At 34.0% G+C, this 13,913-nt stretch overlaps 1 protein-coding gene across 1 annotated transcript; it reads right to left on the bottom strand.

The window, feature by feature from the left end:
- Positions 1–4,301: 4,301 nt before the first annotated feature.
- p2rx8 (purinergic receptor P2X, ligand-gated ion channel, 8) lies at positions 4,302–13,138 on the bottom strand. The gene is made up of 12 exons (XM_067364354.1): positions 13,005–13,138; positions 12,697–12,841; positions 12,507–12,578; positions 10,385–10,460; positions 10,153–10,231; positions 9,616–9,699; positions 9,334–9,472; positions 9,108–9,229; positions 5,908–6,001; positions 5,756–5,821; positions 4,519–4,604; positions 4,302–4,365 (listed from the first exon to the last, which is right to left on the bottom strand). Exons 1-12 carry the CDS (start codon positions 13,136–13,138, stop codon positions 4,302–4,304), a joined length of 1,161 nt encoding a protein of 386 aa, XP_067220455.1.
- Positions 13,139–13,913: the final 775 nt, after the last annotated feature.

Genomic DNA, 13,913 nt, shown 5'->3' with positions numbered 1-13,913 from the left:
ACTCATCTCACTTGCACGAAAACATTCATTATTCCTCAAAAAGAATAAAAAGTGAAATGCAATCTCAGAATTTTACGCAATCCTGTAATAATTAAATATATTAAATTACACATATACTTTATGTATTTAATCTCACTTTATTACCAATATCTTTGCTGTTGACCTTAAAGGGTCTAATTGAGCCATACTAATAAGCAAAAATTACTTTAGATTAGATTTAAAAATAAATATATTCTTTTTTAATCCAGAATGTCAGCACAGCTGAAAGGTTTGTTTGAGCTGTGCCCTCTACTGTACAGGCGTAAATATGCATTTCCTTCAGCCTGAGGCTTGTTCATTTCACTTTTGGTGTGAAAGGGCCTTAACACTTTCCAAAAAATAACCTTTTTGTTGTTATTAAAAACAAGCAAGCCCAGCACAGGTGAGAAAAAGTAACGCAAAAGTCATGTAACGCATTACTTTTCATAAAAAGTAACAATTAGTTACTTTTTTAGGGAGTAACACAATATTGTAATGCATTACTTTTAGTAAGTAACTTTCCCCAACACTGGTTAAGAATATCATCTTGATCACATCTGATCAGTGTGATCTCAAATTTATTACACATTCCCTTCTTATTCTTTATATAGAATGTAAAACAGTATATTGTATATATTATATCATCAGAACCTATCAGGCCTTTAGTGGCCCCAAATCAACCAACTGCCCATTCATGCTGCCGAGAGTTTGGCAAAAGAGTCTGAGTATCCTCAGTTAACTTCTGTATCCTTTGAAGATGGCATCATGGCACAGTTTTGTACAAAGCCAATTAGAGCTGTGTCACACAAATGCCCTGAGGTTAACTGAGCTCCGACGCAAGTGCCAAATCTGTCAAGATTCTGTGGGTGGTAATCCATGTAAAAATAAAGTGTTTTTCTGCACACGGTAGACACTTCTAAACCCTTTTGACAAGATTATTATTGAGCCTACAAAAACACTAATAACACGCTGATGTAGCTGTACTTACACAGGTTTAAAAACACTACTGGGAATGAACAGATGAGGCAGTGTTTAGATGAGCAGATGCAATTTATTACCATCTAGTTGGGGGAAAAGTGAAATCACTGATTTTAATCTGCTATTTGTTTTTAAAGGCAACTACTTATTCTGAAATTAATCAGAGGCACTATTAGTTGTAATTTAATTACTTTTTGCTTTGAAAAGTAAAATGGAATTAGTCTTATTTTTTCTGTCATTTAATTACAGTTACTGATGTAACTGCATTAAATATAGTAGTATATAAGAATTCTATATAAAACAACAGTGGATTTAGTCTAATGATAAAATGTATATTTTTATGCTGCTTTCACTTGCTATCGGAAATTTCCTACTTCCCACTTCTGAAGTCGAGAAAGCTTGTCGCATTCAAGTGCTTTGTCGGTTTATTCTTAATTAAGCCAAAATTATATTTAGCATCCCATTCATTGACAACCAATAATAAATAAACATTCACCGTGCTATCTAGAATGATCAACTTGCTGAAATGTTGGTCAATTACAGGTTATTTTCACTGTGTATAAAACAATACACTTCAAATGATTATTCATATATGTAGGCTACATATGCAGTAAGTATAAGTATACTTTAACAACACGACAAGGCGATGAAGCTTTTGTGGAAAAAACGAATAGGCTTAAAGAATAGGTTACTAGTCGCAGCAGCATTGTTCTCCCCTCCGCCATGTTTAAAGTTTGGGCCTATGGCACGCCCAATTCCGGAATTTGGGTAGGCCTATCAAAATTATTCCCGAGCTTCCCAGTGGCAAATAGGGCTTGAGAGGGCGTTTATGTCAGATTTTTTAATAGGAAACTCATATTTACGCTAATTCCGATTACACGTGAAGGCAGCGTAAATGTAACTTTCTTTCTTTAAATATTTTAGTCTGCTCAAGAATAATTAATGCTCTTTTATATTATTTACTTACTTGAATGAGACGAGGTTGGACGAGGCAATATCCCATTTGAAATGTCCCACTCAGTCACGTCACAATCACGTTCACATGTTGACCACATGATGTCGCCATGACACCGAGAGCATTTTGTGTTTTTGTGTCAATTATGGCGCAAATAAAAATAACATAAAATGCTGCCATTCGCTTCGCAAACAGCTGAGGAAAAGCAGAAATGAAGGTAAACGTAATGTATAATGTTAAAGTTTGTTTTTACATTTGACTTTGGGTAGCTCTATGCTAACTGAAATCAGTGGCACGTTCAAGTTCAAATCGGTGCGCAACGTTTTGCTACGTTTTCCGGGTTGAACGACATGTTTCCTGGAAACGGTGTGCAACGGGTTTGAGATACGTTTTCTCTTGTTTGGTGGGTGTGTCAGAAATGTCAGGCCAATCAGCGGCAACCTGTATATATAAACCATGCGGTATTAAAGAGACAGCTCGCACAATGGGTATTAATGTAACATAAAAATGCTATACTTATATATTTTGCTATTGTATTGTGACACTTTAAAACATTTTTCTATACTCCTCTTATTATATAATGGTAAATATTACAATATCGCATGACAACAGTGATAATGATATATCACAATAAAAACAATATAGATCAACACAGTCGCGAAGGTAATTATCCTTCACCGGAAATGTTTGTCTTTTTTCATGCAGAAATGCAAGGCAAATGTTGTATAACAATAATAGAAGTTTCCACAAATCCCTTCACTCGATTGGGATGTTCTCTTTTATTCTGGACGGCAAGGGCAGTGACTGTAACATCGAGTGTATTTTGTAGTATTAAACACGTATTTATACCGATTTAATCAGGCTCTAAAAATTCTTCAAAATGAACACAAAGAATGGCCTTCTCAGCTGCCATAGTTACAACTCCTGCGTCATCAGAACAGGGTGTTCAACGCACCACCGTTTCCGTTTAAAAAACGTTTTGCAACGTTTTGTCGGGGCTGAACGCAGCCCAGGACTTGCCGCCATCTTGGAAGGAATGTCAAACGACACGTCTAGCTGAGGATGGGGTTGATAGATCTGCCCCGACTTCACAGTTCGAATGTCCGACTACGAGTGGCTCTCCAGACTTTATTTCAAGTAGAAGGTGGTGTGTGTGTGTGTGTGTGTGTGTGTGTGTGTGTGTGTTTGTGTCATGTCTAATGAAATATAAATAATTTAAATATTCACAAAGAGGCATGCGAAGTCAGAATTTTTAGGAGAAAATATACAATTGCCACTTATGTGGGGTGGAAAATTAGGCGTAATATAACGAGCTGTGAAACGAATTACTGTTGCCTGGAAGTAAAGTAATAATATTAATATTATATAGAGTAATTAGTAATGTTAATAAATTAATTTTTTATCAACATTAGATAAGTGAAGAGTGGATGGACAGATATGGATTGAAGGCACGAATGCTTCTCTTAGCAATGATTTATCTGGATATCACATTTTGTTTCTCTGTAAAAGTGTTCTGTTTTATCATGTACAGTAGTGCAATGCCACAGATGCAAACACTCGGGGTAAATATTTTAAATTAATTTCAAGCCAATTTTAATGATATGTTTTAAGCGGTTTTGAGTGTTGTGTGACCTCTTCTGGTAACTTTGTGTAGCTACAACTCCTCAAGTGTTTTACAGTATGTATACTTAAAAAATAAGTAATGGTTTGTACAACACTACAAATTAGATTAATTAATCATATAAATCATACAGCAACAGATTCATTGTAGTAGAAGATTTCTTAAAAAGTATAATGGCCCCAATGATAAAAAATAGGAAATAGGAGAAAAAATTGTCAAATATGATTAATCCATTGAATGAGTTTAATGACTAAAATCATGTTAAAATGCCATTATAAATATAATTTACTATATAATTGACCTTCTGAAGTTTATACAATAAATGTATTGATTCACGTCAGTCTTATATGCTAATTATTTATACTCAATGCTGCTAGACTTAGTATCAGTGTAAATTAAGTGGTGAAGGACCAGGATTTACAGTACAAGACAGACGTAATATCTCATGGAGCAAATTTAACATTGAGAATTAAGGAAGTGAATGAAAAACAAAACATGACAGCTGATTGATAAACATGCATCGAGTTTGTACAGGTGCTGTCCCTTAGACACACCATAAGGAAGTCCAATACAAATATAAATCTGAATATGCCATTGTATTTATACATCATACAATATATTATATAAAACATTTCTAGACTTCAGCTAATAATGTCTGCCTCAGAATGAGATGAATCCAATGCACTTTGCTCATATTTCACACTACAAGCATTGCTATTATTGCAAATTTCATAAACTGAACTTTCTCTTCAGAGCTGCTGGCATCTTTTCCAAAGGACTTTCTTTATCATTCCTGAGGAGATATAAAATAAAGATGATCATGCTTGCAGTTACATGTATTTAATGACATTTGACATATGATATGCATTACTCAAATTATATTTTTCTGAAATCAAAGTACACAGCAGGGCTGTGCATTTCTAGCAAACATGCTTCTGTTACATACTTTTGTATTCTCTCAAACTTTGTGTCTCTGTAAGCAGTGTTCTTCTTCATCATGCAGAGTAGTATGATGTCGCATAAGTAAGAACCCTGGAGAAAAACAATCTTGTTTGCAGCCATTTATATATAAATGGGTGATGTATGACAACAACATTATAACTGATTTATTAATGCTCATTAGTTTAAGATAATGTCTCAGTTTCAGTGTTATATACAGTACAGTCCAAAAGTTTGGAACCACTAAGATTTTTTATGTTTTTAAAAGAAGTTTCGTCTGCTCACCAAGGCTACATTTATTTAATTAAAAATACAGTAAAAAACAGTAATATTGTGAAATATTATTACAATTTAAAATAACTGTGTACTATTTAAATATATTTGACAAAGTAATTTATTCCTGTGATGCAAAGCTGAATTTTCAGCATGATTACTCCAGTCTTCAGTGTCACATGATCCTTCAGAAATCATTCTAATATGCTGATCTGCTGCTCAATAAACATTTATGATTATTTTCAATGTTGAAAACAGTTGTGTACTTTTTTTTTTTCAGGATTCCTTGATGAATAGAAAGTTCAAAAGAACAGCATTTATCTGAAATACAAAGCTTCTGTAGCATTATACACTACCGTTCAAAAGTTTGGGGTCAGTAAGAATTTTTTTTTTTTTTTTTTTTTTAAGAAATTAAAGAAATGAATACTTTTATTCATCAAGGATTCATTAAATCAATCAAAAGTGGCAGTAAAGACATTTATAATGTTACAAAAGATTAGATTTCAGATAAACACTGTTCTTTTGAACTTTCTATTCATCAAATAATCCTGATAAAAATATTGTACACAAATATTTTGTACAATTGTACACATTAAATGGTTCTAGAGCAGCAGATCAGCATATTAGAATGATTTCTGAAGGATCATGTGACACTGAAGACTGGAGTAATGCTGAAAATTCAGCTTTGCATCACAGGAATAAATTACTTTGTGAAATATATTCAAATAGAAAACAGTTATTTTAAATTGTAATAATATTTCACAATATTACTGTTTTTACTGTATTTTTAATTAAATGAATGTAGCCTTGGTGAGCAGACGAAACTTCTTTTAAAAACATTAAAAATCTTAGTGGTTCCAAACTTTTGGACTGTACTGTATGTTACAATGGTCTTGTGTAGCCAAAGACAACTACTGTACAAAGTAATTATGATTGAAAAAAAAAAAATAGTGATCTGAATATTTACTTACAGCAGTCATTAAACTAAGAACTGATGCTATGTTGATGATGGTCTTAATAATACTAAACTTTCTTGCCTGGAAAAGACTCATAAAAAATAATTATACATATACAATCATATATACAGCACTTATATATGCATTGCTGTGATTGAGTCACATACCGCTCCAAACACCATGATGTTTAAATGAATTCCAAACACTTTGTAAAGTGTTCTTTGCTTCTGTCCTGCATCAGCTTTGAAATATTTTGCAAATCTAAAAAAGACATTTATTGGAAATCTTGAGCATAACTTTTAAACACTGCCTGGACAAAAAAAAAAAAAAAAGTCACTGTTTGGATTTTAATAGGCAAATGATTAAGAATCATTATCACAGTTATTGTTATGTTCCTAGCATGTTATATGTTTGACAACGGTTATTTTAACCCTAAAAGATGGAGTGTGTAGCTTTTCATTTCTTAAACAACAATGTCAAAGACGTATTGTGGCCATATCCAGGATGACAATGTCAAGATTCATAAGGCTCAAATTGTGAAAGAATGTTTGGGAGGGAGCATGAAGAATCATTGAATCGGCACCTCTGAATCCAGCCCTTAACTTCATTGAAAGTTTTTGGGATGTGCTGGAGTAGACTTTAACGAGTGCTTGCATTGTCAATACAAGATCTTGACCAAAAATTGATGAAAATAAATGTTGTGAAGTTATTGTTATTAAGAGGTGCATCAAATTTTGGTCAAGAGCTTGTATTAGCAGTGCAAGAGTCAAGCTCTCTGTAAAGTCTTCTCCAGCACATCCCAAAAACTTACACTGAGTTTAAGGTCTGGACTGGTGCCAATTCATGAAATGTTTCTTCATGCTCCCTCCCAACCATTCTTTCACAATTTTAACCCTGATGAATTTTGGAATTGTCAAAATATGGCCATGATAAGCCTTCTGACGCGGTTGTTCAAGAAATGAAAAGCTGCACCCTCCATCTGTTAGGGTTAAAAGAACTAGGGCTGCAACAACGAATCGATAAAATCGATAAAATTCGATTATTAAAAGAGTTGGCAACGAATTTCATTATCGAATATTTTAAATAAACAAGGAAAAACAAAATAATAGCGATCCATCTGTCATACAGTGTTGTGGCTGCGTTCTGCGCTCGTGACACGCAAGACGCATCGCTATGGAAACATTAAAGGCAAACGTTATAAAATACGGTCGCCTTAAAAAAACTCACTCTGGAGGGACAGTTAGAATATTTTAGCTTTAATAAGGATTTATTATATATTAATTATATTTAATCCATAAAGAATGTTGTATGCAAGTTGTTATAAAGAATGCATTGTATTCTTCTTTAGGAGGAGTGGTTTTATTTAATTATAAGCTAATTTTTTTTTTATGTCACAGCAGTTAAATCTGTCTGTATTGCATGTTCAAATTTTAATATTATTCATATTAATAGGTTAATACAGTAGATGTTTTCTCCAGGAGTATATAATGGGTTTGGAAATTTTAGAGAAATTCTTAATGCATTACAATTTAACTAAACCCGTTAGATTTAGTCAACTAAAATCTTGTGATATTTAGTCAACTACTAAAAGAATTCAAATGACTAAAACATGATTAAAACTGAATGGCATTTTAGTCAAAAGACTGTGACTAAAACTAAATAAAAATTTGCTGTCAAAATTAACACTGATCTGTTGTCATGTATTTATTCTGTGCTTTGTCCCATATCAGTTATTGTTGACAAATATATTTGGGAGGGAGTGAGTGAGTGAGTGAGTGTAGTGTAAAGAAGAAGTTCTACCGTTTAAAAAAATCCTTTTTTCTGATTTGTATTTTTCTTTATTTAAAAAAAAAGATGAATTGTTCTGACAGCTTAGGTCCCTTTAAACAAAAATATACATCTTTTTGTGCACTTTATTTAAAAAAAAAAAAACCTATATATTTGGCAGATGTAAAGCATACATGTGTATGTTTTTTGTGTTAGTTCATTTGTTTTTTGTTTTTTATTACTTTATCAGCTCAGGGATGTTAAAAGAGCAACCTGTTTTTGCACGTTCTGAGGATTCTTTGCACTGTGAATTTGCACTGTCAGTTCTGTTTTTGGATAAAAAATAAATTTTTCCGATTCATCGATTAATCGTAAAAATAATCGACAGATTAATCGATTATTGAAATAATCGTTAGTTGCAGCCCTACAAAGAACCTTTGTCGAACATATAATATGCTAGAAACATACACTCTAAAAAATGCTGGGTTAAAAACCCTAGTTAGTTTAAATATGGACAAACCCAGCGATTGGGTTGTTTTGGCAAGTTAGTTTTATTTAACTCAACTATTGATTAAAAATTACTATAAAGCTGGCTTAAAATAAACCCAAAATATTTTGGAAATTAAAAATCAGACACATAAATCAACACTGATAATCAAAAGGTGAACATATATTAATAAGCAATTTAACAAATGTTTATTATTTAATTGTTATTTATTAAACATATTAATAAATGTTAATTGCCAACCTATTTTGGGTTCATTTTAGGTGAGCAATACAGTCATTTTTAAACAATAGTTGAGTTAAATAAAACTACCCAGCAGGTTAAGTCAAATATTTAACCCAACCAATGGGTTTGTCCATATTTAACCCAACTAGGGTTGTTTTTAACCCATAATTATTTAAGAGTGTAATAATACTTTAACCCTTGTGCGGTCTTCAGGGTTTTTTTGACCCGCAAATGATGTTTGCTCAAAAAAAAAAAAAGTTCTCTTTGTCCAAATGGCATGAGACTTTGTACGGTGGTTAACACTTTTAAGATCTACAAATAAAAAATAAAAAACATTGGAGTGATATCTTGTTTTTATGTTAGTGTAAAAAAAAAAAGTTACATTCATGGTCTTCGGGGTCTCTGGGGACCCCGGGCAACAAAATGTAATTTTGTAACAATATAATTTTATGCATGAACAGCTTTTTATGTAAAATTCACTTTATAAAAGGCCCAAATTTCTAACTTTCATGTGGATGAATTTGACATGGTTTAGTGTAAGATTTTTGCCCATCTTTGGAAAAATGCAGTTTTAAAAGTAAAAAAACTATCATTTTTACCAGTAGATGGCTTCAGAGCTCCACTATTTGCTATGTGCTATTTGAATTCTCTAGAGACCCCGAAGACCATGAGTGTAGTCCCTTAAACGAACACCGCACAAGGCTTAATAATGATCCAACCATAGACTCTTAAGTATCTGCCTATTAAAATCCAAACAGCAACGTTTTTTTTCATCAATCATTTACTTTCAAAAGAAATATAAGAAATTGCTCTCAGTAAAAAAAGGGCACTCAGAATGATTTTGACTTGATAAGTGTAGTCTGAATGTACCTGAAGTTATATCCGTCTGACTTGTTGCTGCCCAGAAACAGAAAACTGTAGTGAGGATTGCAATTGGAGGCATCTTTATCAAGGTCACAAGACCACTCAATCAGAACACCAAATGAACCACCCTGGAATTATATGAAAATATTAGATAATAATAAGCACATAATGTATATTAAATACAATTTTTTGAAAATCAGCCACACATTAAACCCACTTTCAGTATTCTCACCTTTACAGCTATTTCTTGAAAGCTATGTCCAGCTTTGCTTACAATATCTCCCAGCCGAAAAATAGGACAGTACGGGTCGGCAATTTCATCATACACGCAGGTTTTAAAATGTGAATAATGTTTGTTTAGTATATTTGATCTGAGAAAAAACATCAACATTTGAAATAATTGAGTGGTAAAATTATATAGCGTTTTATTCAGTAAATAGTTTTGTGTTTTTTATTGACATAAAAAGAGATAGGCTTTGGACTCATTATTAATGAATGCATCTGAATGTCTTACTTTGAGAAGTTGAACTGGGAAAATCTGATGAAGTTCCTTATGTATATGGTAAAGTTTTCAGCTTGTCTCACCACAGTGTCTTTGCTAAAAAATAATTTGCATGAGCATGTCAGTGTGACATTTTTTTATTTTAAATCTAATTACGTTTATTAACCTTATTTTGCAATGTGGAAGTAAGCTATTTTCTGTGAATGTGCATTAGTCACTTTATAACTTACAAAATAATAACAAAGTGCAGTAAATGGTAAAACTATTTGCACTACAAATCAGTCTGTTAATAATCATGACAATACATTAAAATCATATGGTTGGAAATACCACTTTGCGATTGTCAAAAAGCATAACAAGCTGTTTTGTACAGCTAGAAAAAACTGGAATAGGATGACACTGGAAGCCAGTCACATTCACTTTACAAATGGCCACGCCATTCTTACGTTAAAAATAAGGTGGATACTTTGAGGTAGAAAAAGCTTCCATAACACTGTCTGTGTTCAACATGTTATGGAACTTTCAAATAATGAAAGAAAATATTCTTACCCTGGATGCTCTCTCTTTTCAGTGGGACACCAGCCATTTATTTCACAAGTGCCATTAATACAAAGGCCAGTCTTAATTCCTAGGGAGAATGAAACTATTTAGGCTAGTAGGGGTTGACATATTTTTATAAACAGATGGCAAATTATGCAGCATGGCTTTATTAAGCTAGAATGTTACATCAACGTTTAGCTTCAGACTTTATGATAAAGTATCAAGCAGTTTAAAGTTATACCGTTTCCAGCCCTAACAGCCTCTCCTTCTATGCAATCTTCATCCTTAGTGCACTTAGCATTTGGTATTGTGGGGTTCTAAAAGAAGAAATATAGCCTATTGTTAGCAATAAATATATAAACCTACTGAACATAGCAAGCTTATTTTAACAACGGTCTAAGGTTCTAAATGGTTGGGATTTTCTGTGCCTCTTTCTGCAGATTCAATTCATCTCATGACCAATTTGTATGCATTTTAGGAGGTGGCTAATTCGAGTGAGGTCGTACGAATTCGTACAATTTGTTTAAACCCTGTTGATGGGTGGGGTTAGGGGTAGGTCATTCATACGAATTAGGCAACTCGTAAAATACATATGATTTAGCAAAAAACGCACTAATTCATACGAGTGAGGTCTTTTAAATCCGCACGAATTAGCCACCTCATAAAATATGTACGAACTGCCGTGAGATAAGGTTGGCAGATTACATATTTACGTCAGTAGGTGGCGACAAGTGACTGACTTTATGAGCGAGTCTTCGGATCACACGCTTAAATTAAACTCCCTGTCACATTATTCAAGAACCAATGCACTGAATTAAAGGATTAGTTCACTTTCAAATTAAAATTTCCTGATTATTTACTCACCCCCATGTCATCCATGTCCTTCTTTCTTCAGTCGAGAAAAAATGAAGGTTTTTGATGAAAACATTCCAGGATTTTTCTCCATATAGTGGACTTCAATGGCCTCCAAATGGTTGAAGGTCAAAATTACAGTTTCAGTGCAGCTTCAAAGCGTTCTACGTGATACCAGACGAGAAATAAGGGTCTTATCTAGAGAAACCAACACTACTTTTTCTAAAAAGAAATTTAAAATGTATACATTTTAACCATAAATGCTCATCTTGAACTAGCTCTCTTCTTCTTCTTCTCTATTAGAATTCAGGCAGTGTAGACGCTGCTAAGTGTATTACTGCCCTCCACAGGTCAAAGTTTGAACTAATTGTTATATACTTGCACTAGCATATTGTATATGACAATTTAGTTTAAACTTTGACCTGAGGAGAGCTAGTTCAAGATGAGCATTTATGGTTAAAAGTATAAAATTAAATTTTTTTTTTTAGAAAATGAGCGATTGTTTCTCTAGATAAGACCCTTATTCCTCGTCTGGGATCATGTAGAACGCTTTGAAGCTGCACTGAAACTGTAATTTTGATCTTCAACCGTTCGGAGGCCATTGAAGTCCACTATATGGAGAAAAATCCTGGAATGTTTTCATCAAAAACCTTAATTTATTTTCGACTGAAGAAAGAAAGTCAGGAACATTTTGAGTAAATTATCAGGAAATTTTAATTTGAAAGTGAACTAATCCTTTAAATAATAAAGTCGATTTCTTACTTTTGCATCAAAAAGCTTGTAATGGCATAAAGATGCTGAATCCAATTACTTAGGATGTCAAAATAGGGTTCAAACGCATGCAGCTCTGGCATGAATAACAGCACCATTGAAGCGCTACTTGTCTGTCACACACTAAAAAGCGATAAACGGTCATGCGTTTTTGTCCTATGGGTGCCAACTACTAAGCCCAAATATGCAACTGTATTCTGGAAATAAAATTCCATTTAAATGCTAAAATGCGTTATGTATGAATGTCCCCTGAGACTGATAAGACAAGAAATGGTGGCATGGAAATTATCACTGCCAAACCAGCAAGCCTATTAAATCAATCCAGTGTGGCTTATAATGGGGAAGTAGCCAAACAGCCCTGCAATATTTTGCTAACCATAATCGGCGTACATCCGTTCATACATAATATCCAAAGTGCTTTTACACTGTTAATGGCCTGAATGGAACATAATTTGAGATAGGGTGCAAGCCAATGAGGGTTTGCTTATCATTGTAATCAGCTGACAATATCCTCTGAATAGCAAACAGCTATATGTCGCACCAAAAAACAAGCAAAGACACTGAAAATAACAGCTGATGTGTTAAAAGTGTTGATGAAAGTGCAGATGGTGTTGTGTCGAAGTCTTTTCTCTCTATGTTTCCTGTGGACTTTCTAATCATAACCCTAACAGAAGGGAAACAAGGGGGAACAGACTTTGACCTAAGAAAGGGAAAACTGACAGTTAAAATAAGAGTTTTACCTCTGAGCAGTTGCCCATTTTTTGGTTTGGCGTCTCAATGAAATTGGTTGTTATAAAAAGAAAACCCTCACCCTGGAAACGAAATAAAGCAAAAATATTAATAAAGCAAATTAATGAAGCAAATCATGAATCATATGATGGACACAGAACTTAACAGAACTTTTTCAGACTACAGTGTGTTTTGACTGACCTGTTCTGGGAAAACGTAGTCCTCTGGTCCCCAGAGTTCTGAATCTGTTGTGTTGACACGTGCAACTCCTTTAACTTTAGTTCGCACAGAACTTTCGATTGTGTCATCTTTTGCCTGGTACTCTTTCTTTGTCACAAATACCCACCTGTTGAGGTAAAACATGTTTAATATTTACCCATCAAAACAGTAAAAGCTCAAGAGAGAGAGAGAGAGAGAATCTTCTTCCTATCACTGGCAACATCACATAAAAAAAAGCAAAACTAAGGTTTTGTTGGAGTTAGACTGAATTAAGTAATTATAACTCTTACCCGATGAGATATCCCATGACAGTGAGTTGAAGGATTCTGTATAAGAGTCCCAGTTTCTTATTCTGTGTGACCACATATTTGATTGTTGTGTATTCAAAGAGAAAGAACGGATGTCGACTGCACCAACGAGCCATTCCTGCTCCTGCTACTGGACAATTATGTGCTCCTCACACGCCCTGTGCATCTTTAGAACCACACTGACATGTGCATCACGTCACTTTACAATTTACATGTCATGTTCTCCATAATACTCCTACATATTGTGGATGTGAAACTGAAAGTGACGTGTGGCCAAGTATGGTCTTCACCCATCCAAGTTAACACACACACCGTGAACACACACCAAGAGTAGTGGGCAGCCTTTTTTTGCTGTATGTGGGGAGTGATTAGGGGAGGGCATCTCAGTTGTAGGTAATTAAAAGTTACTCATCCCCCCTCCAACATTTCCAGCACTGAGCTCAAACCCACAATTCTTCAAAAAGCTTACGCTGTATGTCCTACGCTTTCCCTATTCTGCTATGGAACGAACACCAGTTTCGTTTTTTTCGTAAGGGAAGGCGTAGGACATACAGCGTAAGCTTTTTTTTTTTTTTAATCGTTTTGCATTGTTTAAAGCCCTTTGAAGCTGCACTGAAAGCAATGGTTTCTCTAGATAAGACCCTTATTTCTCATCTGGGATAGTGTAGAACGCTTTGAAGCTACACTAAAACTGTAATTTTGACCTTCAACCGTTTGGAGGCCATTGAAGTCGATACCACTATAAGGAGAATAATCCTGATGTTTTCATCAAAAAGACATGAACATCTTGGATGACATGGGGGTGAGTAAATTATCAGGAAAATTTTATTTGAAAGTGAACTAATCCTTTAAAGAAGCAAGCTGGCCCGTAATCTGCAAAATAAACATTTT

Source organism: Chanodichthys erythropterus, chromosome 17 (genome assembly GCF_024489055.1).
Source record: "Chanodichthys erythropterus isolate Z2021 chromosome 17, ASM2448905v1, whole genome shotgun sequence".
NCBI classification, from domain to species: Eukaryota; Metazoa; Chordata; class Actinopteri; order Cypriniformes; family Xenocyprididae; genus Chanodichthys; species Chanodichthys erythropterus.
This window is presented reverse-complemented; position numbering and strand designations above follow the sequence as displayed.